At 41.2% G+C, this 26,974-nt stretch overlaps 2 protein-coding genes across 5 annotated transcripts in view; one reads left to right on the top strand and one right to left on the bottom strand.

The window, feature by feature from the left end:
• tunar (TCL1 upstream neural differentiation-associated RNA) overlaps window positions 1-26,974 on the top strand; it is a 118,940-nt gene that overhangs the window by 30,110 nt on the left and 61,856 nt on the right. For all 3 annotated transcript variants that reach the window (XR_016115975.1, XR_016115976.1, XM_089004236.1), the window contains exon 3: window positions 3,084-3,196. The gene's annotated coding sequence lies outside the window, so the exon portion shown is untranslated. The remainder of the gene's footprint in view (window positions 1-3,083; window positions 3,197-26,974) is intronic.
• The window catches only part of LOC148893617 (uncharacterized protein C14orf132-like), a 34,551-nt gene continuing 9,579 nt past the window's right edge, over window positions 2,003-26,974 (bottom strand). Inside the window, exons 1-2 of one of the 2 annotated variants that reach the window (XM_089004234.1) lie at window positions 19,032-19,172; window positions 2,003-5,306 (exon numbers count right to left, since the gene is read on the bottom strand). In XM_089004234.1, the coding sequence (XP_088860360.1) occupies window positions 5,070-5,306; window positions 19,032-19,130 (336 nt within the window). In that variant the 5' untranslated portion in view covers window positions 19,131-19,172 and the 3' untranslated portion in view covers window positions 2,003-5,069. Of the gene's footprint in view, window positions 5,307-19,031; window positions 19,173-26,974 lie in introns of those variants that run through there. The other variant, XM_089004235.1, reaches the window with a different exon arrangement.

Genomic DNA, 26,974 nt, shown 5'->3' with positions numbered 1-26,974 from the left:
GTTAGCATCAATATACTTCGGTGAGAAGGGGGAAGAATTTCACATTTTGTTGAAATCACGTGCCTGCAAAATCACATTACTTTGGTGAGAGACAGCTGAAAGCAAGTGTGCAATCTAATGAGCAGTGTGCCGGCTAGCTAGCAGTAGCCTCGCAAATGGACCCGGCAAATTGACTTTCATTCCGATCGTTTGTCCGATCATGAGGAACGCAAACCTATTCATATTAATCCTGAGTATCCTGTGACTGAAAAGTGTCCTTGAGAGTTTTGAAAGGCGCTGATAAATTAAATGTATTATTATTATTATTATTATTATTATTATTATTATTATTATTATTATTATTATTATTATTATTATTATTATTATTATTATTATCACGTTATTTTAAATATATTCTCACATTTTGTTGAAATCAGGTGCGTGCATGTTTGCATGCGTGCGTGCTTGTGCGTGCCTGTGTGTGTGTGTGTGTGTGTGTGTGTGTGTGTGTGTGTGTGTGCGTGTGTGTGTGTGTGTGTGTGTGTGTGTGTGGCTCTCGCTGAAAAACATTTCTCAATATTTTACTTTTATGTTTCTCTTAGTCAAAAAGGTTCCCGACCCCTGGGTTAAAGGCTTACTGATTCTGATTTTGATAGGTCACTAATCACTGTTCAGGCGATCACATGGGGTTCAAATTCAATTCTTGTTGTGGCCCGCGACAAAAATGAGCTTGACACCCATGAACTAGCCGAACGCTCTTGCTGTTGGTGGACGTGTTGATCGACAATGACAAGAAGGATTACACGGGTGAATTATAGGCAGAGAGAGGTTGATAAAGAATATATGAGAATGTAAAATTTATTTAAAACAAATTGGCATCTTGGGTTTCATCGTAAACATTACCCCAATACTATCCTTGGCATTGATTTTCCTCATTCTATGTCGTTTATACAGTTACAAGCCTAAAAAAATAAAGAAATCTATCAATAACATGGAAGGGGTTTGCAGGCGGCGTGAATGAGGCCACTTCCTCTCACTTCTTCCTCATCGCATTAGACCAATAAATCATTTTCATCTGTGCCTATTAGTCACCATCGAAAGCCGGCAAAGTCTTAGCCGCTATAGATTTCCCACCTGAGAGTGGAATAACCTTCCATGCATTATCATACATTAGCGCTCGGTAGACACCGTGATCATCCTTTTAATCAAACGCCGCCTCCGGGAGTCACATCGTTTCCATTCGACAAGCAGCAGAAAGCAACGGCAAAACAACCCTTCATCTCTTCCAATCGAGTGGGAAGGGAAAGGCCCCACGGCGAATGCAAGCGAGGAGGTTGCAGATCGAATCAAGTTGCCTTATGAGCGTGGGGAGCAGAGGAGGGAGGTGGGGGGAGGGAGTTTACAGGGGGTGGCCAAGCAACTTGTTCTGTCCGCAAGGTGGTTGACAAGTTTACAAATACGATCTGTAAATCTCTCAGACATTACTTCCTTCCTTCTCAGGGATGGGGTGTTTGCAACCCTGCGTGAGTGACTCATTGTCTGTGGTAAGGTTTTAAAGGACAACCGACGTCTCCGGACAAGTTGTGTCCATAATTTGTAAAATGGCTTCAAATGACTTCTACTGAGCGTATTTTACAAAGATTCCACCGCATATAGCTATATTTTACGTTTTAAGACTCGCACTGAATATTCAGGAAGTCGTTTTTAAGTTGGTGACGAGTCTGTATGTGACGTCACTAAAGGACCGCCCTTGACCCTGAAAAAGACGCATTCTAGCCACTTTTTTTGGGTGAGAGATTTTTCCCCAATGTTGCCTCAAAATGGCACAAATAAATTCTGTTATGTTTATAATTTGACAAATTTGTCAAGCAAATTTGTGGTTAACACGTGTCTCACACGTTTTCACTCACAAAACGTGTGAGACACGTTTTCAGATTCCCAGTTTGAATCTCAACTCCGGCTTTCCAGTGTGAAGTTCGCATGTTCTGCCTGTTTGTGTTCCATTTAACATTTTCCAGCGCGTATGTGTGAATGTGAGAATGTCCTTGCGACTAGCTGGCAACTAGTCTGGACTGTGGCCAAAGAAAAGATTGGGTGGTCTGTGCCATACTTGGCCTTCCTCCGATTTATCGGAAAATCAAATCAAGAGACAGATTGTTATTTTTATTTTTTCACTAGAACACAAGATTATGTTACATTGCTTTACCGCTGAAAATGTTCCGTGCCCCGTCCGTCTTTCGGATGGTTACAAATGGGATGCGGGGCACTTGAATATGACTTTGAAACAACCCGTGTCAAAATGGCCGCCGTCAAAACTTCGCCACAGCTCTTTTCGGAAAACAGTTGATTACATTGTAGCTTGGTGTCAGCAGAGGACAAAAAACGGTAGGGTGCGTTATTTCTAAAAGCGTTAGGTCTTTACAAAAGGAGCATCGTGTCTGTGGTTCACGATCACGTCTAAAGAGTCGTAGACATCAACCAGTAGTTAAAAAAAGGCCGAAAAGTCCCCTTGGTAGCATTTAGTGAGAACACCATGGTAAGTTGCAACAAAACCTCAGAACAATGTAGGTTATTGTCGATTCATATCATTGTAAAACATGTGGCGACAGATTCCAAGTAGGCTGACAGAACTCGAATGACGCAGTTGCTTCGAGGGGGTGAAAATGACAAATTGTAAAAGCGCAAACATCAAATAAGTGTATCTTAAACAAAGGCAAAAGCTTGCGTATTTACGAGAGTGAAGTGTACGTCAGAATAAAATGGCATCTTTGGCTGGGAGATTAAAACTTGGTTACATTTAGTATGCAGTAATCATTTTCACACAGAGATTCCGCAATATTGGTGCATCGAAGACATGAATGAAGATTTCAGACGGTGATGGAACATATCACCACCCCCAAAAAAAGTATTTGATCATGACAATAATCAACGATGTGGTATAACCATTGGTTTCAATACAACCGGGAAGTGAGTGTTCATCTTCACTCCGCTGTCACTTAGGCGTCATCCTGCATTTGTTACGGCTCAGAAGTGATGCTTAAAAGCGAAAAATTATGCCAATAAATCGCAATGTCATAATCTTTATCCTCATTTTGTCTTGTCAGTACCAGCGAAAGGCTACTGAAGCAACCACGTACCATTTCACACAGCAACACAGCATCCCGGATGCCGATAATCAGATTCCGGCATTACGGACTATACTTCGTCACAATCAAAGGTAGGAAACTGATGCAATGTTCTATTTTACATCTGCAGATTTTTACTCCATTCCATTCCGGGATATTATCAATTATGCAGGATTGACGTAATTAATTGCAATTGCTGAATGAAAGCGTTGTGATGCCTCTGTTGCGTTTTATAAGTGGAAATTTATAAAATAAATAAATCTGGTGGTTATAAAACGGCATCTGCCATCCAGTGTAAAAACAACAATCAATGAATTGATTGTTCTTTTTTTCCCCCCGTCGTAGAATCAGCAAAATATTGTGTAATGGCGCACCATAATTGTTTATTTATTTATGTAATTATTTTTTTTTACTGCTGAATAACATTTGGTGTCATCACAGTTATCACAAGTTAATGTGGTCCAATACAAAAAGCTCCATCTGCATCCTGGCCAAGAGCCGTCGTTAACTCATTCACTGCCAGACGATGTGCAGAAATGTGTCCACTCCAGTGCCAGGGTTTTTGTCATTGCCATTTGACATCCAAAACCCACAGAATATTGAGTTTTTGGTGTACATCAACATTCAATGCAGCGCAAGAAACCTTAGACTTTTTTCTTTCATCAGAAAAAAAAACTTATTTCCGAAACTATATGGGTCTGGAGTTAGATGAGCTTGAAATGAGGGCGGCTGTCCAAAATATAATCCATTACATACATAATGGTTTAGAGAGCGCTTTAACAACAGCTGGAGCTGGAACAAACCGCTAACATGGAAAAATTGGAAATGCTGCCCCCTTGTGGAAAGGGAGCCAGAGGCCATGACCAGCACTTTATCAGCCACCAAACAAGAAAAAACAAAACTCCAACAAATTCGGAAAAGGCGCTCTACATCATATTTTCAATTCCCGAATAAATTCCTGAATGGCAGTGAATGAATTAATATTTTGGTTCCATATATTTCAGTTTAAAATAAAGGGCTTGTATTTGGATCTCATTTAATTAATCTATAATCCCGGTCAACTGTACACACCCTTACTTGGTCTGCCGACAACTCTTTCTGTACCTTTTTGAACAAAGCAAAATAAAACAATTACAACAGATTCTACTGCTAATGGCGTAGAAAGAACACATCAAGGTCACAGCGAGGAGATTGTCTGAACTGCTTCCAAAGCAGGAGAAGCTTCACTCCTTGTAGGTCCTGACACCCTGTCAAAGATGAGCAATGGCTGAAATCGGTGACCGGGATAAGATAAAGTGGGGCAAAGCCAAAGTTTGAAGTGCATTATTGCCTTTATAACCTGTAAGTAGTACGATTTGATATTTGTGGGTTTTTTTTTTTTTTTTTTTCTTCACTGTGAATTGCACGGATGATCAAGTCATTGGTGTGTAGGTGGCAGATCTGCCCCACAAAGTCTCCTTACGTGTGCCCTAATGGCAACACGCTTCAAGGCTGCCTCGGATGAAAAATAATCCTGCTCCTTTCTAAATGTTTTAACATCCGGCATCCGTGTTCCGGGGCATAATTAAAGTGCGGTGCCCTAAATTGCTTTGTGGCGAACGAAGGCTTGCGACGTCCCTCGGATAAACCCAAATCTCAAGCCCCATTTCACCTCCATTCGCATCTCCGCATGGCAAGTGAGAGCGTGTTCTTTAGGAGGGACATGGAAAGAAACTTAGGGCGGGGAGAAACATTCCTCTGATTCTTAGCGGAGTGAACAGGCTTCCTCCTTTTAGCGACGGCGCATTATCCTCAGATCGTAGAATCCAACAAAAGCAAGAGTCTTTTGCACTCATGTTGTCGACGTTTATGATTCCCTTGTGGGGGAGGCAGAAGGGGCGTACTCACTCTCGAAAGAGCGAGCGGATCCCAAAATTTAGAAGAACTCTATGAATTTTGTCTGTGGGGGTTGGAGAGGGGTGTTCCTCAGAAGGTGCAGGCGTAGACCACGCCCACCACCACAATGTTTCCGATCGTGGCCACAATAGCGATCCAGAGCCAAATGGCATCACTGGACATGGACTGCGATTCGTCCGCTTGTCCGTGTACCGAGGCCGCCGTGGCAGCCGCGTGGACGCTGGCCGATGAGTTGAACAGTGAGTGCTCGCCGCTGTAGTCGTCGTTTGGCGACGAGTCCATGAAGGCTCCCGTCATAACTGGGATCTGAAAGCGGGGAGATCAAAAACAAACCTGGTCAGATGCACTGAAACAAATAAAAAAAGGTGTTGCAAGTAGAGGTGTTGCAAAAAACTAACATACAAGGTGTATAGCAAACAATAAAATGAAAAATGCTAAGAAGTAGGGGTGTAGCAAAAAATAAAATACAAAAATAACAAGTAGTGGTGGAGCAAAAAAATAAAAAATAAAAAATAAAAAATGATAGGTCGTGGTGTAGAACAATAAAAATAGAAAAATCTAATAAGTAGTGGTGTAGCAAAAAAAAATGCTTACAAGTAGTGATGTAGCAAAAAAAATGTTAAACAATTCTAACAAGTAATGATGTAGAAAAAAAATGTAATAAAAAATGCTAAGAAATAGTGATGTAGTAAAAATATAATTAATAAAATATTAACAAGTACTGGTGTAGAAAAACATAAAATAAAAAATGGTCTACCAAAATAAAAATAAAACATGCTAACAAATAGTGATATAGCAAAAAAAATCCTAACAAGTAGTGATGTTGCAAAAAATAAAATAAAAAAATGCTAACAATTATCGATGTAGCAAAAATAAAAATAAAAAATGCTTACAAGTATGGGTGTAGCAAAAAATTGTTCGAATTAAGAAAAAAAATAGTTTAAATTTGACGAACCAAATCAAATCTGACAAGAGGTTTAAGGCAGTGTCCACATCCGCAACTGGATATCTTGTGGTTCCTTTGAAATGTACTTTGCCATGTAGACCATGTGGTTCTCACCGTGCCGAATTATGGGTGGCACTAAGAAAAAGGCTGTGAATGTGCCATGTTCTCTCTCACAGCGGCACAAATGACTATTTCTACATGCGCTCGTCTAAGAAAATACCCAAAAAAATATAAAAATCCACCCAGGCAAAATATTACAGACTTAGAACCGTAGCAACGGGTCTGGTAAAAAAAAAAAAAAAAAACAGACACAGATGCGGGCGTGTGCATACAATTAGGAAGCCATGCGTGATTCACCTTAAATTCATATTTATATCTGTGCTGAGCGGTTGCGCCTTTTCAGCAGCACGAATATGCCAGCACTGTTTTTGATTGGGAGGAATGTCGGTGCCATTTGACTGTTATCGCTGGACAGCTCTGGGGCGATTGTGCTTTTTTGCGCCTCTAATATGTAGCAATTTCACAGCCCCGCTTTGTTTCGTGGAAAGGTCGGTACTGTTGGACAGTCTGCGGCTGAATGCATGCATGGCTTTAGGAGCCCATGATGAGAAGAAATGAGGGTCAGCACAGAGCGCCAATGGAACTGTTACGGCTTGGAATTGAAGTGAATTTACGTGGGACAACAGATGTAACAATCAGCTTCGTGTTTACTTTCAACATTTAGCTTGTCGCAGACGTGCATATTCTACCATGACTTCCCTGATCCACTGGTGAAAAGGATGCTTAGATCCTCTTCTCTTTCATCGAGAACTGCTTCATTCAACAGACACGACAAAGAGTGTGCTGAAAGTGTTTAAGATTGAATGACCGTGTCTTTCTGTTGTCATATTATTTATTTTTTTTTTGTTCTGTTGACTTCAAGATGGCGCCGCAGGAGTGGGTGCCTTTCCAGCAGCTCCTATATTTCGTTTTTCTACCTCTTCCTTTCCTTTCCTCTTTCTACCGTAACTTTGCTGCTGTGAAATGTAAATTTCTCCACTGCGAGACTTATGAAGGCTAATCCAATACAATCGTATTTCCGCACACGGCAAGCGAGTGAGACTTAGATTTGGACAATTGTAGCCTCAATCATTTGAGCAGAAGGAACTTTCTGTTGATCGTGAGTGTATACTTGTTCCGTGTGTTTTCCGTTCGTTGGAGTGGCTATGGTCGCTATTTAAAAACCAACGCTAAAAATACCTCCGAGGCATGTTACACATAAACAGAAATTCCCGCTTCTTCATTTGCTCACCTTCTCGCTCTCATGCACTCTCTCTAACACACACACTCACACAGACACGCACAGATGGACACAGACGGATACACGCTTCAGGTCTTCCCTGGCACACAGGCCCGGGAAACACTGTTTGGAAAGCTCTCTTCTCCGCTCCCCTCCATTGGCCCCTGGTGGTGAATAATGACAAGACACATCCCGTGGAGCGCCTGCTGTGAACATGAGCGTGATGGAGGCAGACAGGCGTGCAGTGCGTCGAGCAAACCTGCACATCAACCCCCTATGCCCCCACCTCACCCCTAAAAACCCCCCTTATAGACATGCACGATTCACACGCACACAGAGATAGTCAATGCAATCTTTTAGTCTGTTTGTTCTGCAACTGTCAATGTTTATTTTTTTTGTAAATTTTATTTATTGAATTATTTATTTATATTTAAATCAATTAATTATCCCATTTTACCTGACATTTTACATTATGTAAAATGTCATCTGATGGACAAAGACATTGAACAATATGCTCAATCTATATTTTTTCACCCCCGTAACATAATTTGGAATCCATACTCTTCAGGGAAAATAGATCCAAGCAAACAAAAAAATTAGTGTGGGGGTGGTCTTATTGAGTGTAAATGAACAAAAATAATCATCCTGTTCATTTTGGGTTTGGTTGATTTGATTTGGTGAGAATGAGCGTCTGTTATGCCGACCGTCTCCCACATTTGGTTTGATGTGAACGGAAGCTCTCCACCCTGTCTACATTCTTTATATTTATGTTTTATTCAGTAACTCATTGTCCTCAGAAGCGAGCTGTTTGCACAAATTGGGAAGTGCACTGAATAAAATGAAGCGCGCAAAGACATTCAGGTCGACGTTGCACGCTTCTAAATATTTAATTGTTGGGGTTTACGTCTTTTTTTTTAATGGCTGCGATGCCTAAATATATCTATCCGTAGCTATACGTTTCTACTGTCAGAAATCCCATGAGCATGTCAAGCAAGACTTAAGTGCAACAAGAGACTAATCACTAATGGAACAGAGGGGACGACAGCAGAGACGTGGGCCTTTCGCAAGTATCTTCGCTCTTAAGTGGCTCCAAGAAGGTCACCCCCCTGTGCATTACTGGCAGTGAACTCGTGCTTATTGACATTTCATGGATCAGTGGCCTCATGGATCAGTGTAGGCGATGTCCCTCCAAAAGATAAGGCGAAACCTGACAGGTGAAGCGCAGTGGCAAATTGAAAGTTGAATTTTAAACAATTAATGTCCTATGTCCATGTATTTATATATTTTTTGTGGAGTGGAGCGGTGAGAGGCCAATCTCATATAATTTAACCATTGGCAGGCTATGCATGTCAACCTTCGGCCTTCAGTCATACGACGTCTGAATCAATCCACAGCTGCAAATGTGGTGCGATTTAATACACATCCAATTGACGATGCCGTTAGCCAGTAAATAACTTGTGACTTGAAGAAACTTGAGAAATATTGTCAGACGTGCAAAAATGTGTCCACTCCAGTGCCAGGATTTTTGTCACTCTCACTCAAATTCCAGGAACACCGGAATATTGAGTTTTATGATTACATAAAGATTCAGTGCATCGTAAGAAACCTTAGTCTATCTTGTTTCATCAAAAAAAAGATTTAATTCTTAAATGATATGGGTCTGGAGTTATATGAGCTTGAAATGAAGGTGGCTGTCCAAAATAAAATGCAATACACACATATCGGTTTATATAGCGCTTTAACAACAGCTCAAGATGGAAGAAAGTGCTAACATGGAAAAAGGGAAAATACTGCCACCTTGTGGAAGGGAGAAACATTGCCAGAGGTCTTGCCAGCGCTTTATCGGCACCAAAGCAACAAAAAGCAAAACCTCAACAAATTCGGGATTGGCGCACATTGTATTTTCAATTCCCGAATAAATTCGGGAATGGCCGTAAATGAGTAAACTGTTTCTGCTCCGTGGTTCATTTGTGAATAAATTTGCAATCTAGAAGTCTGATGAGAATGAATTCTCATGTTCTGATTGAAGGAGTCCGACCCAACCGATGTAGCCTCATCTAACCTTGATTTGCTGGTGTTCTTGGTTCACTATTCTGCAAAGTGTAAATAAATCAAATAAGATGGAGTTGTTAGCAGGTCTCACTGAGAGTGTAGTCGTAATATTTGTGACTTGAGAGCAGTCCTTGAAAGCAGCGTGATTGTTTATCTCTCCTAAGGGATTTTCAAGATGCCATATCGATATCCCATAAAACTCATAGACATGTCATAGCATCCAAAAATTGCTCGTCATCACAGTGGCAATGCATTCTGGGAGTAATTCTGTCAGGTCGCATTCAACGTGAGTGGCGAAAAAGTGCTGGCATACACACTCTGCGTTCGTTTCACTTAAACTGAAACGTCCTGCAGTCTCCAACCGGATATCCCAAATTTGTTCGTTCTCATGGAAGGAACTCACGCTGACAGCAAGAAACGCTCCTGTCATATCCTGTTACCCCCACGTATGATCTCCAAAAGGAGTGACACAAATTTTACAATTCTTACCGACAGACACTGCTCACTAAAATATCGGGCCGCTGTTGTTTCCAGCCCGATAGCCGCTTGCCTACCTCGGGTAGGTTTCTTGTGATCTTTAGCCAGACGCTTTACTATTTGTGATCCGCGGCAAGGGGAATGACTCCTGGCAGCTGCTACTGTCACATTATGTTCTCCCCGTTTACAACATGAAAGTAATCCATCTGTCAAATTCCCACAGAATGGACCTTATGTACCCATAAGGTCCTTGTTATTGACTGGAAAAATATATTTCATATTCCGTCATCATCAATAACTTACATTTCATTTCTTTTGGCATCTGAAATAAATTTTATTTTTAAACATTACCTGATTCTTTGAAAATTTGTCGACAGTATGTCACTCTTGAAGCGGGTTAAGGTGCCCTACTCGGTCATGTGACATGTTAAAATCAAACCCAGTAGCTCGCCAAACGAGTAAAAAACTATTTCGAAGGTTTCTTTGGGAAGGGGGGGAGCAGCCAGGAAACAGCAATGACTTTCGAGAAAAAAAGGGTGCATTTAATCAACAGTTTTAGGAGTCCTGCTTAAAATACGGATTAATCTCAACGTCAGATTCCGATGCACCGAGCTTTTTTCAGCGGAAAGGTTTGTGCTGTTGGACAGTCTGCGGGTGGATGGATGCATGACCCTCTCCTCTTTCATCTAGAACTGCTTCATACAACAAAGAAAGTGCTTAAGATTCAATGACTGTGTCTTTTGTTTTGTGTCACATTATTTGTTATTTATTTTTGTTGTCTTGACTTCAAGATAGCCTCGCGAGATTGGCTGCCTTTGCAGCAGGTCCTGCATTTTTTTCTACTTTTTCCTTTCCTTGTACTTTCATCACTTTGCTGCTGTGAAATGTAAATTTCTCCATTGCGAGACTAATAAAGGCTAATCCAATCCGACTTTGCATAGTATGCAATGATGGTGAGTCAGATTTTTCATTGCGGTCCGTTTTATTTTGAAGGCACATTTAAACATTACCCCAAGGACCATAGAGTCTTGTGGCCATCTTCAGAAGACATGGCTATGTGTCAGTTGCGCGTTTTTGCCGTGTGTTCAATTTGCGACTATTGCTTTCTGCTTAGCACTTCTTTTATTTATTCACGAATACTATTTATTTCAACTTTCAAAGCAAGGATAGAAGAGGGACTCTGATTGACTAGAGCAGTGGTTCCTAACCTGGGTTCGATCGAAACCTAGGGGTTCGGTGAGTCGCTCTCAGGGGTTAGGTGGATCCTCAGCCACAGAGCTCCACCCCTCAGTCTAGTGTGCAGTTAATAGGCACAGTCATTGACAGAAGGGTTCGGTGAATGAGCATATGAAACTGGTGGGGTTCGGTGCCTCCAACAAGATTAAGAACCACTGGACTAGAGTCATTTGATGGAGTAAATATGCGCACTTGGCTAGCAGCTAAGAAGCAAGTTGCTATCATTGAACACATTTGATACTTCCAAAAATAAATGACTCCATTCTGTTTTGTTCCCCCTCGAACATCAACAGACACGTATGCGGGTAAAAGTGAACTCGATTGAGTTGTAATTTCCTCCACCACCAGTTCAGTCCTTGCTCAACTGACTTCACAATATGGCCGCCGTAAACAAAGCGTATATGTAAATGTATGGGAGAAGGAATCGAAAAATCCACAAGCGGCTCTTTCTCCCATGTGACTGTGTTGCTGCCTGCTGCGATGATGTTATGAAAGGTGGGGGAGGGGTGGTACTTCTGTCCTCGTCAGGAAACAAGCTGTTCGGCGGAAGGAGGTGGGCGAGCAAAGCAGCCACTGGGATGGACCGTTGTAGTGTGAAGAATAGAACTCTTTCTGTTGATGACAGAGCACGTGGCAGCTGTAGGATAGCACCGCCTCTACTTTTTTTCACCTGCAAGACAAGTTTTGTTCTCACGGTGGATCATGCGATTGTTTTGAATTTACTACTAACACTAGCTCTGCTGTACAAAGACCCTATAACATCTACCAGCCAAAGTTCTGTCGTCAAAAAACGGCAAGTAAAATTCTTCTATAAAAATGTTCAGAGTGAATTTTCAACAATCCACGTATGACGCTCGTTTTACAGCATTAAAACAAATAAATGGCTGATATATAAATTAGATGAACACGGATCTGCATTAAAACGTGCACATGTATACTTGAGGTCAATTGTTTCCTAACCTTTATTCTTTTAGTTTTGGCCTTTTCCTTTCGGGGTCACCACAGCGAATCAGTGTCTCCATCTTCAGAGGTTTGATTCGCATGTACATCCATTACATAATTTTTACTACTGTATTCAATTATACATTTGTTCCATCAGTCGCATTATCTTATTTACCGCCATTCCCAAATTTATTTGGGAATTGAAAAGCATGATGTGGAGTACCATTCCCGAATTTGTTTGGATTTTGTTTTTTCTTGCTTGTATTTACAGCTTCGGTCAGACCTCTGGCAATGTTCTTCCCTTCCATGAGGGGGCAGCATTTTCCTTTTGTGCAGTCTCCCCCACTTCCATTGCTGATAACTCTAGAGCCAAATGAGATCGGTATCAACTTTTTTTCTGATGATAGAAGATAGTCTAAGGTTTGTAACACTGTATTGAATGTTTATGTAGTCATAAAACTCAATATTCTGTGGGTCCTGCAATTTGACTGAAAGTTACGAAAAACCCATGCACTGGCGTGGACAAGTTTTTGCACATCGACGGGCAGTGAAGTTAAATTGCTAGCATGGATAGATGGACATTATTTGGTTTTTCATACGTCGTTTTCTCACCAATTAGTGAAATTTAGCACACAACGTCAGAGCCCTCCCAGCACACCAACATGCACCCTGTAAGCTAAAAACATAATAAGCTGTCCACTGTAGTAACTGCTGTCCCTAAAAGGGTTTATGTGCACAGGCACACTGCTTGGAAATCATCACCGATGCTTTGCGGAAACAAACGGGCACGTACAATGTGTGTAGCGTTCCTCGGTAGTATATGGCCGATACAGCTGGCCGTAAATCTGCCAGGAGATTTGTAGGGTGGTTTTTAAGGAAGCTTGTTCACCCTCTCAGTCGTGTTAAGACCTCCACTTTCAAGCCTGGTCCCTTCTGCTCAGATTTACAGCATCGCTTCTCATTGATTTTTAGCCCCAACTTCCCCACCACCGATACACATTTCACTGTTGGAATACCACATTTATTATTTCCCACATATTCCTTACGTACGAGAAACAATAGTGCATCATTGAAAGGGGAACTGAGCAGCCATTTCAGTGTATATAAAATAGGATGCCTTCCTAAAGTTCTAATGGAACAGTTCACAACTGAGTGAGAACTGAGCTCATGATCCTCGGTCAGAAGAAAGCAGAAGAGCCCTTTCTGTAACCTGGGTAAGATCTTGCATCTTGCAGTTTGTGCTTCTCTTCACGAGAGAAAGACGAATGGAGCAGAATATTGCCAGGCACACTGGTTCAACGTTGTTCTGTCATGGTAAAGAAGGAACTGAAGCTGAGATTTTAACAGTCGAGATACAATTACCCCACACCCCCTCCATTACCTTTGGCCACGAGTTATGGGACATAACTAAAACGACAAGATCACAAATACAAGAAACCGAAATGGCTTTCCTTCCTCAGAGTTTCTTGGCTCTCCCTTAGAAAATGAATAGCTCTGTCATCGGGGAGTAACTCAGAGTTGAGCTTCTGCTCTTCCGCTTCAAGAGAACCCAAATGAAGCGGCTCAGACACCTGGTTAGAACAATTCCCTTGTGGGGTTTACCAGGCACGTCCCACAGGATGGAAGACAGAACAGATTGATGTTTTTATTTTATGTTCAGAATAGCCTGGCCTCTAAATCCCATTATAAGATTTGCATGAAGTGGCCGGGGGACTATCCGTCTTCCTCTTCATAACTCTATTTCTGAATGCAGAAAGCTAATTGTACAGAAGGAATAGTGGCCAAATAATCTCTTGAATCATCAGGCATAGTGGAGGCACGGTAACCACAAAACAAATATAGTGTGTGAGGAGTGCTTTTTATGAAACGTGAGAGAGACAGTGAGTGCATTTTCACATTTGGCCTCATCACTCGCTAATACATGGCCGCTAATTTGCAATCGCACGATAACTCACATGTATGAAATGCGACCGAGCGCATTAATTATGAACCTGGAGAATCATCCCCCACAACCCCCACCACATCCCACAAACAAAAACTGATTTCTTGTTCTTGCCAGATGGGAACTACGGCGCGGTGTGTGAAAGCATGTATATTGTATGACTTTGGGAAATCCCATCGGGAGAAATTGGATTTTGAGTTCATTGTGGGCCTGTCTGCCCTTGTGTGGAACACAAAATTTAATATGAAATTTAGTACGTCATTGTCAATGATAGCAACACAGTGGTCGATTGTTAAGCTTGTCTGCCTCACAACCTTATTCATTCGTATTAGTAACTAGGATGAGAAAAGATAGTAGCAAGTCAACCACTAGTGTTTCATACTCAAGAAATCGATTTGCTCTTTCCGATGCGCCAGTGGAGGGGAAGTGTATGGAACCTAGCCAATTGTACGTGACTCAAAGTGTCAAGTGGTCCCAAATATGGTTGGTGTGGTTATATGTGGGAGATGTGCAGTTGTAGTAACTACAGAGGAATAAAGTTAATGAGCTATACAACAAATCTATGGGAAAGAGAAGCTGAAGCTAGACTAAGAGCTGAAGTGAGCATTTGTGAACAACATTATGGTTTAATCCCAAAAAAAGAGTACGGCAGATGCGGTGTTTGCTATAAGGATGGCGATAGAGAAGTACAGAGAAGGTCAGAGGGAACTGCATTGTGTCTTTGTAGATTGGATTGGATTGGATTTGCCTTTATTAGTCACGCAGATCTGGAGAAAGCGTATGACAGGGTACCCAGAGAAGAACTGTGGTAATGCATGAGGAAGTCTGGAGTGACAGAGAAATATGTCAGAGCGGTGCAGGATGACTGTAAGAAAGTTGTGAGGTGTGCTTTCGGTGTGATGGAGGAATTCAAGGTCGAGGTGGGACTTCACCAGGGATCAGCTCTGAGCCCCTTCTTATTTGCTATGGTGATGGACAGGCTGACAGATGTTAGATAGGAATTTCCTTGGATGATGACGTTTGCAGATGACATTGTGATCTGTAGTGAGAGCAGGGAACATGTGGATACAATATATGTGTGTGAATGAGAGGGACCCAAGTACAAGAGTGATAATACAGGGGAAGACATAAAGAAGGTGGATAATTTTAAGTACTTGGGCTCAACTGTCCAGAGCTATGGAGAGTGTGGAAAAGAGGTGAAGAAGCGTATCCTGGCAGAGTGGAGCGGCTGGAGAAAAATGTTAGGTGTGATGTGTGATAGAAGACTTCCAGCTAGGATGAAAGGAAAGGTGTATAAAACTGTTTGTACTGGAGATAATGCCACTGAAGAAAAAACAGGAAGCAAAGCTGTATGTAGCAGATATGAAGATGTTGAGGTTTCCTTTGGGAGTGACCAGGTTGAATAGAATCAGGAATGAGTTTATCAGAGGGACAACTCATATTTTTGGAGAGAAAGTCAGGGAGGCCAGAATGTAATCGTTTGGACATGTACAGAGGAGAGAGTGTGAATATATCAGGAGAATGATGCTGAGCCTTGAACTGGAATGAAGGAAGGAAGGACTAAAAGAAGGTTTATGGATGTTGTCAAAGCGGACATGAAGGTAGCTGGTGTGAGAGAAGAGGATGCACAAAAGAGGATGAGACGGAGGACACTGATTCGCTGTGGCGACCCCTAAAGGGAAAAGCCGAAAGGAAAAGAAGAGGCCATGTCTGATATGTCTTTAGTGTCCTCCTTCAGAATTTGCCTTTGGTGACTCCCTCAGTGCTTGGCTCGAACTAAAGTCATTTTCTTCAATTTAATTTGATCCACGTCTTGTTGGAATAATATTTGTGATACAGAAGCTCTTTAAAGTTCTGGTGTTGAAGAGCGCTTATTGAATAAGATTGTATTACATTCACCTTCATGGAGGTTGTGTGGCAAGGAAAACCCATTATCATCTATTCGATTTATTGCCTTTTATTGCTAAAGCACAAAACACTGAATATTACAAAGGACATTTATCTTTCTATTTATTGACAAAGCAATGCAATATATGCGTTTAGGATATTGTTTTTGTTAATAACAAACAACTTGCCCCCCCGCGAAAAAAAGTAATTGTAATTTGGTACAATGAAAGCTAGCTGATATGAAATCTAAATGAGTGCATAATTTAACATGCAATCAAATCACATCTACGTTTCAGTATCCATATTTTTTTATCTTTTTTTCAGGTCATGAGAAAAAAGCTTAAGTAAATAAACCACGTAACCTCATATCTTGAAAGTTTGCAACACTGCACACAACTCTGACAAAAGTAGGGCACAATAAATAATGCTAACCTAATGTGTGACAAAAGTACGACCAAAAATTAAATCAATATGTAAGTGCATTGATGTTAAAAGCCTTTTTTGCCTAAGGACTCTTACAGTTGGCTTTATTTTTTATTATTATTTTAAAATTTTGTCGGTCTGTAAAGTGAAGGTAGCGCTAATGCTAGTGCTAATATAAAACAAGAGTGAGTGACCAGTCTCCATCAATATTATCTTACTGCTATTAAAAATGATCCAGGGTTACTGTGGCTACAACAAAAAAAACATTTTTTACAACAGGTCATTTTATAGTTTCAATTGAAATGATAAAAAAAATGTTGCGAAAATGTCAAGTGAAGCAAATGTGTTTGTGTCAGTCGTATCCATGACTTGTATGCTATATTTTTCCCCTCCAAAGCCAAAGGCCATGAATCATTCATCAAAGCACATATTTTAAATATGCATCAGTCGGGTGCGGATAATGTGTTTTATGCTACACTTTACACCATAGAAGCATATCATGGTGCGGGAACCGCATTTCCGGTGTTGCGATATCGCACACCCCTTTCAAATGTATACGCAAAGCCCACTCATGCATCTTGCATTGTGATGCTGTTTCAACAGCAAAGTCACATGCCACCTCTCTTTGGCTGGCTGCTGGGACATATACTGTATATGGAGGATAGTGCCGGCCGGGGACAGGACTTGCTGCATTAAACATTACCAACCTATTTTCTTTCTTTCTTTCTTTCTTTCTTTCTTTCTTTCTTTCTTTCTTTCTTTCTTTCTTTCTTTCTTTCTTTCTTTCTTTCTTTCTGACTTTCGTTTTTGCTGCCTTGCTTTTTTGGCTTGCTTTTTTGCTTTCTTTCTTTCTTTCTTTCTTTCTTTCTTTCTTTCTTTCTTTCTTTCTTTCTTTCTTTCTTTCTTTCTTTCTTTCTTTCTTTTTTTTCTTTCAGTACAACAGAAACTAAAGTAGTCACCACCATCTTTCTAGAAATGATAAAATGTGTATAATTTAATCATGAATTATTTGAAGCAAAGTGACATCTATCAAATAAATGTGTACACATTATGTACTTTCCCCCCAACATATATTCATTGTGCAATAGGACATTTGGATTTTACTTTTTTAGTCCATATAAAATCAATGCACCACGACTATTTATGAAAATAAAATATTAAAATACCGTTCATAAATTGGAAAATATAATAATTTATTTCCTATTAGTAATATATGTAGTGGTAATATAATTGTATTTATTTCTTAATATTTTGTGATGGAAATTTTTAAAACAGTACTGTAATCCACTCAGTGCTTTATTCTCTCATTTATATTATTTAAAAATATTGACGTTTACTGAAGTAACAAAATATAATGCCAACAACTTTTTTTTTAAAATCTACATGATAATAAGTTAGAAATTATTTTGTCATTCATGGCCTTTAAATGGAACTCGGTAAAATCCTGAGAGTATGAATGAGAAAATGTGAATTTGTGCACACAGTGGCTGTTTCTTGTGGAGAAAAAGTGACGTTCACAGCCAGACAAAAAAAACAATAACAAAATGATGATCAAGCACTGGTTCCTTCCTGACCTCATGGCATTTTGTCCAGGACGTTTTGTTTCTCGTTTGCTTTGTTTTTCTTTCGTTCTGCATGTATACGAGCGCAGCAGTAATTACTGACGTTTTGTCATTATTCTGCAGAACAACAGGCTCTGTTTATTGCAAGCGCCTGCACAATAACAAAGCCGGGAAAGATGAGTGACCGTATGTTAACTCAGAATTGAACATTAAAGGATTACATAGAGTGGGCATTACGGTTCCGTAAACCTCAGATGACTTACTCATTGGTGGGAGCGAGGCATGCTGACACATGACAACAATGGATAGATCGAGGCTCTCATGCGTTTAACTTCCCTTGTGAGGAGGCAAATTGTTTGGAAAAGAGACTTTTGTCAACGGCGGGGGGCTGCAGCAAACTAATGAGCCACCGTATAGTTGCCATTTGGCATTCACAAATTCGCCCATCTGGAGTTTGGATCATGTCCTCTGCGTTTTTCTTGACTTGTTGTTTCTCGACTCAGGTCCCGTCAGGTGCAAAAGTAAACTACAGTAAAGTCTCGTTATATCGATATCGGTTATATCGATAGTACCGCTTATTACGATACTATTTCTATGAACGCAAGGAGAAAATTACATGCGCGCAGGGTCGGATATATCGATAGTCCCGGTTATATCGATATTTTTTCGGACTCCCGAGAATATCGATATAACGAGACTTTACTGTATTTGAAATCAGTTGAGGAACAAATACAATCTCTTTGCCATCTTGCGATATAGGTAATTCAAAACCCTTTTAGCCACCAATAACTTTCCAACAATTTGCCTCCGCCCTTGGGCAGCAGGTAGAACAGGTGTTGATTAGTCAGTGAAAGATAAACAGACATGCCGTAAGTCATGGAAACACACACACACACACATAAACACGCACACACACATGCACACACACTTGCCCACGCACACACACACACACACACATACACACACACACATGCACGCGCTCACACACACATAAACACGCACACTCACACACACATGCACACACACATGCACACGCACACTTGCCCACGCACACGCACACACACGCACACACATACACTGTTTTTTAAGTTAGGGAAACATTGACAGATTCAACCAAGCTGTGTAAATTCAGTCTAGCAGTAGGCATATATTGAATTTTACGAGAATACTTAAGGAAAGTGGAAGTAGCGTTTCTTGTATCTACCATATCTGACATTGTTTATCATGTCAAAATGTTTATGTGATGATCAGAATGTGATCAGTTGATAAATAAGCCTCAACCTACCTCAAGTTTTAAAAAAGACTTCAACCAGCCCATCTTCATCTGCAGTGCAAACACATTCCAGGCATTGTGATGGAGGCCCTTAATTGAATCTCCAGTCATGTAAGACTTGGTCAAGTGTGAGTGGGTGGAAAGATGGTGGTGGGTGGGAGACTTGCTCCCTACGGCATGTGTGTGTGTGTGTGTGTGTGTGTGTGTGCGCGCGTGTGTGTGTGTGTGTGTGTGTGTGTGTGTGTGTGTGTGTGTGTGTGTGTGTGTGTGTGTGTGTGTGTGTGTTTTATATGTATAAGCTATTGTCTACTCTTTATATAATGCCTGGACTCTAACTCCTGTGTTACTGAGCAATCACTCTCTGATAACCCTGGCAGAAATTCAAAACAAATATGCATACAACACATTTACATGGTGGACTCAAGTGACGGCAGCAACGCCTTGGAGCTGCACTGATGTGAAAACCTCCACATAAAACTTTGTCCTGCCAGACTGTGCAACACGATGCCCAGGGAACATTTTGGTCTATTTATCGAAATGACTTTGCAGGTTGCCTTGACTTCGACCTCTTCACAATTGTCTCTCGCAGGGTACAGAACAACAACTTCCCAACAAACCGTCTGGGTTTGTGACGAACGCCACTCGCAGCTTCAGCCAAACGCTGCAACCTTGTCACGATTGCTTTGCGATCATTTTCTCGCCTGACACCCGAGGGCTGCACGACCCTCGCTGCTTATCACGCGCTATGCTAACACACCTCCTCAAGAACAATCGCACCTCCTCTCGTCTCTGTAAACCCAAATCTGACCAAGTCTGCAGGTCATCTTTTTGCACGGTAACAAAACTAAATAAAGGTAATGGATCTATGAATCAGAGCAAATAAATGTTAAAATTGGCCCTGGCTAGACATTTACAAAGTGCCCGTCCACTTTGTGTCGACACTGCGAATCGTCAAATTGCGGCTGCGTGAATTGTACTCGGCGGGAGCGCAATATCTCACGAGTGGAGGGTCATCACGCGGCTCAGCTCCTTGTTTCCCATTGAACTCTACTCAGAAGTTATTATTCATGCGAGAGCTCACTCCACCTTAACATGCCTTATCATTTAGCGAGGATAGCTGAGCTGTACGGCAAATAGCAAAAAAAAGTTAGCGTATTTACCGCACTATCAGAAATATAAGGCTCACCTTCAATGAACGGTGCATTTTACCATATTTTCTGGTGTATAAGGCGCACTCTCAATGAATGGTCTATTTTCAAACTTTTTCCATTTATAAGGCGCACCGGACTATAAAACGCAACTCCAATAATGAAAACAAGTTTTCCAATTATAATGAATACATCTATAAAACCTTTCTAAATATTAGGCACGCCATATTATAAGTAGTCAAACTAGAGATGCATACAATTTGAGCTATCATAATCACTCCAGTTGTATTTAGGCATCCACTAGACGTAACTAAGCTAAATGAAATACAATATTATGAAATGTAGTTCTGTTTACATAGTCCTTATACAAACCCCTTCAGCTGTAACAAAGCGCTTGACAGAACATCAGAATATTCATCCTATATGAAGTGCATCAGATTATATGGCTCACTATCATCTTTTAAGAATATTGAATGCCTTTAAGTGCACCTGATATTGCGGCAAATGCAGTCATTGAACTCCAGCCCCTCAACCTCCTGAAAAAAAATCTTGGCTAATCTAAAATCTCTTTATTTTGGATGATGATGATGATGCCGACTAAGTTCTGTTCATGCTTTCCTGGTGTTGGATTTGAGTAAGGACACCGAAACCTCTCCTCATCCAGGTTGCAACGTCAAATGTGTCACATTAATATCGGCCATGAGGAGAGGGCTGCATTTATTATTCAAATACTGTGTCTATTATTAAATAGTTTGATGCATTTAGATGTGAAAATGCATAAGATGTATCCATAAACTGAATCAGGTGAACTGAATAGGGAGGGGTGTGTGGCGTGGGGGTATTTTGGGGAAAAATATTGTCGTACAATGTTGTTTTTGTTCAGTGAAATTGGATGTTAAAACTAAATGAAATACTCATTGGCACCGCCCTAGCCACTCTCGAGGACTTTCACACTGTAATTAAGACAAGAGCGCGGAAAATGCTACTTGACCCTCCGCACCCTGCCCACCTTTTCCAGCGACTCGCCTCAGGCAGGTACTGCCGATTCATACGCACGAAATCCAGCAGACATTTAAACAGCTTCTTCCCCCTAACCATTAACGCTCTAAACAATAACCCAAATATAATTGTGTAGTGCCTCTTTGCAATTTTTCACAACCCTGTGGAACAGGTCCCGTTAGAATCAATGTAGCGCCAGTTCTGTACTCACTTGAAAAACTGTCTGCTTGATACTTTGCCACTTTACCACTTACACTAAGGAATTAGATTTAGATTAGCCTGTATTAGTGTCCTCCATACTTATTTGTCATGTCTTTTCTATGATGATACTAGTGCAGCGTGGTCTACCGGAGACAAATTCCTTGTGTGTTCTACATACTTGGCCAATAAAGATGGTAAAGATGTAAGAGACAATAATAAAAATAAAATTCAATTGAACTTAAATTTATTTCATGCAACCAATGAGCAAAAATGAAATGTTGAAAATAATCCAAATTCCCCTATCCCTCCCCCAAGTATGGTTGCTACCAAGGTAATTGTAGTTAATGAAAACTAATGGGTGGGATTCACATTATGAGCACATTGGCACCTCCCTTTCTCCATAATATACCTTTTCCGACATGTTTGTTTTATTTTTTTAACATTCCGCTAGACTCTAACATGTGGTCGCAGCACAAAGTTGTGTCAGTCAACCGTCTTTTCCTCAAAACATGATATTATATGACACTTAGTGTTACCGTCGTGGTAAATAGCCTGCCAACACAACAGCTGTAAAATGAAATTAATGCGCGGGCGTAGCTGCGATAGCACAGTGTGTATTTGGGGCAGGTGGGCTTCGACGTTTGTGAATGATTGCTGCACATATTTCCCTGCGGGAAGATGAGCCACAAGAGTTGGGGAGCGGGAATTGTGGCGGGCGGGGTACGTGGGCTATGTCATTGGAGTTTGTCACATGTGCACCATGTTGGCCTAGATACGGTATTTCACGTAGTGCAACACTTCAGAGGCATGCCCTCGATCTTGAGTGTTTATGAATGTTGCAGTGAGTAAAAAGTGCAAGCATGAGGCATGATGAATCCATTACCTTGCATGGACTATCAATAAAGACAAAGCATAGCGCCTAAATTTGGACTTGCCTGTATCGTTGCTAATTTTACAGCATTTGGACAGATGTACAAATCTACAAAATACCCCAAAAAAAACCCAAAATGTTTCTGGTATTTTCTTTCTTTAGTTATCAGGAAACAGCCCGGTAGTCTACTGGTTAGCATGTTAACATCACATTGCTGATGTTCCGGCTTCAATTCCAGCTACGGCCTTCCTGCCTGGAGTTTGCATGTTCTCTCCTGTGCTTACGTGGGTTTTCTCCTGGTATTCCAGTGTCCCCCCCACATTCCAAAAACATGCATGTCAGGTTGATTGAACATTCAAAATTGTCCATAGAATGTGAGACCGCAGATGGTTGTTTGTCGCTGATTGCCTTGCAATTGGCTTGCAACCGGTTCAGGGTGTCCCCCGCCTAGTACCGTACACAACGACAGCTTGGATAGTTTTTTTATCAATCCATCCATCCATCCATCCGTTTATTTTTACAATACAATACATATTGATTTATATAGCGCTTTGACAACAGCTGAAGCTGTAACAAGATGCTTTACATGGACAGCTATCATATGCAGGAAAATAAAGCAGTCACAAAGATAGTAGAAAGCACCAAGTAGTGAAACCAAGATCAAGTCGGATTCGAATGCCAAAGAGTACAAGTAAGTTTTGAGGCGGGTTTTAAAGATGGGCAGTGAGGGTGCTTGCCGAATGTTTAGTGGACCAGCAACGGAAAAGGCTCAATCCTCTCTGAGTAATAGTTTTGGCACATCTAATAATGGATGGTCAGCAGACCTGAGGCACTAGGAAGGTGTGTAGAGGCGGATGAGTTTGGTGAGGTAAGGAGGAGCGAGGCCATTTCAAGATTTAAAGACATATAATAAGATCTTGAAAAGAACTCTTAAAGGACAACCGACCTCTCCGGAAAAGTTGTGTCCATAATTTGTAAAATGGCTTCACCTGACTTCTACTGGGCGTATTTTAATAAGATTCCACCGCATATAGCTATATTTTACGTATTAAGACTCGCGCTGAACATTCAGGAAGTCTTGTTTTTGAGTTGGTGACGAGTCCGTACGTGACGTCAGAAAAGGACAGCCTCCTCACCGTAAAAAAACCGCATTGTAGCGTCTTTCCACACGTCAATGTATTTTGCTGTACTGTTTTTTTTTAAAACCATGTCTTACACCCAAAAGCTGCCAGCAGAGGGAGGCAAACTCCATGGAAAGAATGTATCAGAGCTGTGGAAACGAGCTGATTAATTCCTCACAGGAGCTGGTCGCCATTTTTCTGCCTCTTTTTGAGACATCCCCCCCCCTCCCCCCGCCCGTTTGCCTCAAAATGGCCCAAATAAATTCTTTAATCGATTGCAAACATGTATGCTTTGCTCATCAGGACTATTTGAATCATATTCATAACTGGATGTGTAACAAGACAAGAAAGCATATTCTCCGAATCTGAAGCTATTGTTTTGATTTTCCAGCAATGCCAGATGTCTTGGCGTGACGTCACGAAAGGGGGGCGGGACTTTCTGAAAATGCCCAATTCGCAGCTCAATTTTTTGCAGATTTTGGACACTTTACGTCATTTTTATTGGTGTTTTGCATTTGACTAAAAATATCATACTGCGTGTTTTGGGTATTTTAGATGCTATAAAACGTTTTTCTGGTGTCTGTTAAAAAACAAAAAAGTGACGTCGGTTGTCCTTTAATTGTATATGGAGCCAGTGAAGGGATGCCAGAGTAGGAGTGATGAGCTCCCTCTTACGAGTACTAGTCAAGAGGTGAGCATTCTGGGCCAGCTGCAGACGCTTCATGTCGGATTGGCTAACTCCAAAGTAGCTGTCATTGCAGTAGTCGAGCCAAGATTTGACAAAGGCATGAATTATTGCTTCAACGTGCTCATGAGAAAGGAGAGGTTTTATTTTAGCCAGCTGCTTAAAATAAAATAAGCTGGATTTAACAATAGCACCAAATCATTGGTCAAGTTTGAAGTCACTGTCCAGTTTAAGACCCCAGTTTGAGACAGTTGGCTTCAGATAAAAAGCCACGGGGGCAAGTGTACAGGATGAGATGTAGATGGGCCACTGGGACCAACCAGTTTCACTTCTGTCTTCAAGAAGTTTTGTGCCGTTTAGGTTTTGATTTCCTCCATGCAGAATAAAAATGACGTTAACGAAAAAGGGGGGAGCACATCGTCTACTACACACCGTAACACTCACTCTGCTTATACCATACAGATACATCCTCTTTTCAAGTGTCAGATGTCTCATCTTGTCTGACTTTGACCTTTCCTTTTTTTACATTTTCATTTATTCAAAATGAGATGAAAAAAAAACATTTTGCTTTCTTTAATCTCTCATTTCCAGAGCGGGTGTGGTACATGTGGTACAAAAGGACTATTCTGCCGAGCAATCCATATTTAAAGCCCGAGAATGCACATTTCATACTTTTTAGCTCAGCAAAATAGCCCTAGCCAGGAAAGCATTGGGGGGGATGTGGTGGATTGGGGTGAGCAGGAGGGAAAACGTTGCCATGAAAAATGTAACATTTTCAGGAAAATCAAAGTTAGTGTACTTCACCAGCACTCAAGCATGCCGGCAGTGTGCATCCGGAATCATGTCTGTATGTAATACAACTCGCTGTACTATAAGTGCCTGATTCATCGCCTCGCCATTAAAGTTGCATGTATCCAAAATGAGACGGCCCCCCGTCATGTGGGCTTAATATAAACCATTAGCCGAGAGCTCAGCATGATGACGAGCACGATGGAAAATAACTTCTATAAATCTCCTCATGCCAAAGCAACACATGGGGTATAATTGACATTTTCTACGAAGACCATTTGTAACTGAAATTATCGCATGCCGTCGACACAAATGAGATGTCAGGCTGAAATAATGGAGAGCTAATGTATAAGGTGTGATATAAAATAATGACTGAAAAGTATGGATCTGCCTTCGGGAAGTTGGAAGTGATCCGACAACTTGACATAACTGTAATTAGCACATATTGTCCAGCTGCATTTTGTTCACACTAATGCTTGCATAAAATTTTGTACAGTGTGGGGGAGAGATACAAAATATTAAAAAAGGAGTTCGATTTGACAATCTGCACGATTTGAGGATATATGATGTTTAACCTTTACCTTTTATATAAACCACGATAATGGGTAGATTAGTGTTGTGCACCGTGTGGAACAGATCTGGATTGTTTTTCAGCATTTTTGGCCCTGACATTCATCAAGGAGGAGACTGCTGAGCGGTTGCACTTTCTCGGGAGCACGAATATGCCAGCACTGTTTTTGATTTGGGAGCAATGTCGGATGTTATTGCCATTTGACTGTCATCTGGGGCAATTGTGCTCTTTGCATCTGTAATGGGCAGCATTTTCACAGCCCCACTTTGTTCAGCAGAAATGTGGGCGCTGTTGGGCAGTCTGCTGCTGAATAGATGCATGGCTTGAGGAGCCCACAATAAGAAGAAAGGAGCGTCAGCGCAGAGCGCCGATGCGTTTGTGGAACTGTCGCGGCCTGGAATTGAAGCGGATTTACATGGGACAGGAGATGTGAGACAGTCTCTTTTCATCAATGGATGCTTTAGCTTCGTATTTGCTTTCAAAAATTTGCATGTAGCAGACGTGCACATTTCACCATGACATCCCTGATCCACTGGTGAAAAGGACGCTTTGATAATCTTTTTCATCTAGCACTGCTTCATACAACAAAGGGGGTGCAGAAAAATGCTTACATTTGAATGACTGTCTGTGTCCTTTATGTTGTGTCACATTATTTGTTCTTTAGTTTTAGCTGTAGCTAGCTGTAGCTAGTAGCTGCCTTTACAGCAGGTCCTGTATTTTTTTCTGTTTTTTTCTTTCTTTTCCTCTTATTTTCATCACTTTGCTGCTGTGAAATGTAAATGCATCCACAGCGAGACTAACAAAGGCGAATCCAATCCAATTTTTTTTCAAGAAAGCAATAACAAAGAGTTTTAAATGAGAAATTTTTGATTCAGTCTCCACTAGTTTGAACATGACTACACTGGCATTGAAACACGAGATCCAAACATCATCGGCATAGTCGATGAGAAGGTTTCTTCAGCCGTCATCTGTACAAAAGTGAAGGTTTCGGACGTTTCGCCTCCTATCCAAGAGGCTTCGTCAGCGAACTAAAGTCTGACTGGTCGTATCGGCCCCATTTATATATCCCTAATGTCCAGACCTGGTGGCGCCGGACACAGCTATGATAGGTCCCTACTCTCAGGTTGGGGGAGGCGCGGGGCCCCCCCCTGTGGCCCCACTGATTGTTCCTACATTCCTGACTAACGATTGGCCTATTACACCCACTCCCCCCGGTATCACCTCATCAGCATAACGACCCTCATCAGCATTGCGAAAGTTGCCTAACCTGTTTTGCCTGAGCAGGCTATTGTATGAACGATCCAAATTGAACCTCACACCACCAGACCGGTTTAATGAAGGATTTTGTTGTTTTATAAGAATCGCCTCTTTTACCCCCCTTTCAAACCATCTATGTTCTTTCGCTAAGATTTTAACCTCATTGTCGTCAAATGAGTGGTTAGTAGCTTTTAGGTGCAAATGTACTGCCGATTGAGGCCCACCGATTGAGGCCCCATCGGCATAGTCATCTTTATGTACTACCAATTAAGTTTAGCCCTTCCCAAAAGTGCACAAGACTGCCTTGTTAAAG

Source organism: Hippocampus bargibanti, linkage group LG09, assembly GCF_051943395.1.
Source record: "Hippocampus bargibanti isolate YZ-2025 linkage group LG09, ASM5194339v1, whole genome shotgun sequence".
In the NCBI taxonomy this organism is placed as follows: domain Eukaryota; kingdom Metazoa; phylum Chordata; class Actinopteri; order Syngnathiformes; family Syngnathidae; genus Hippocampus; species Hippocampus bargibanti.
The sequence above is the reverse complement of the archived record's forward strand: the minus strand, read 5'-3'. Positions and strand labels throughout refer to the sequence as shown.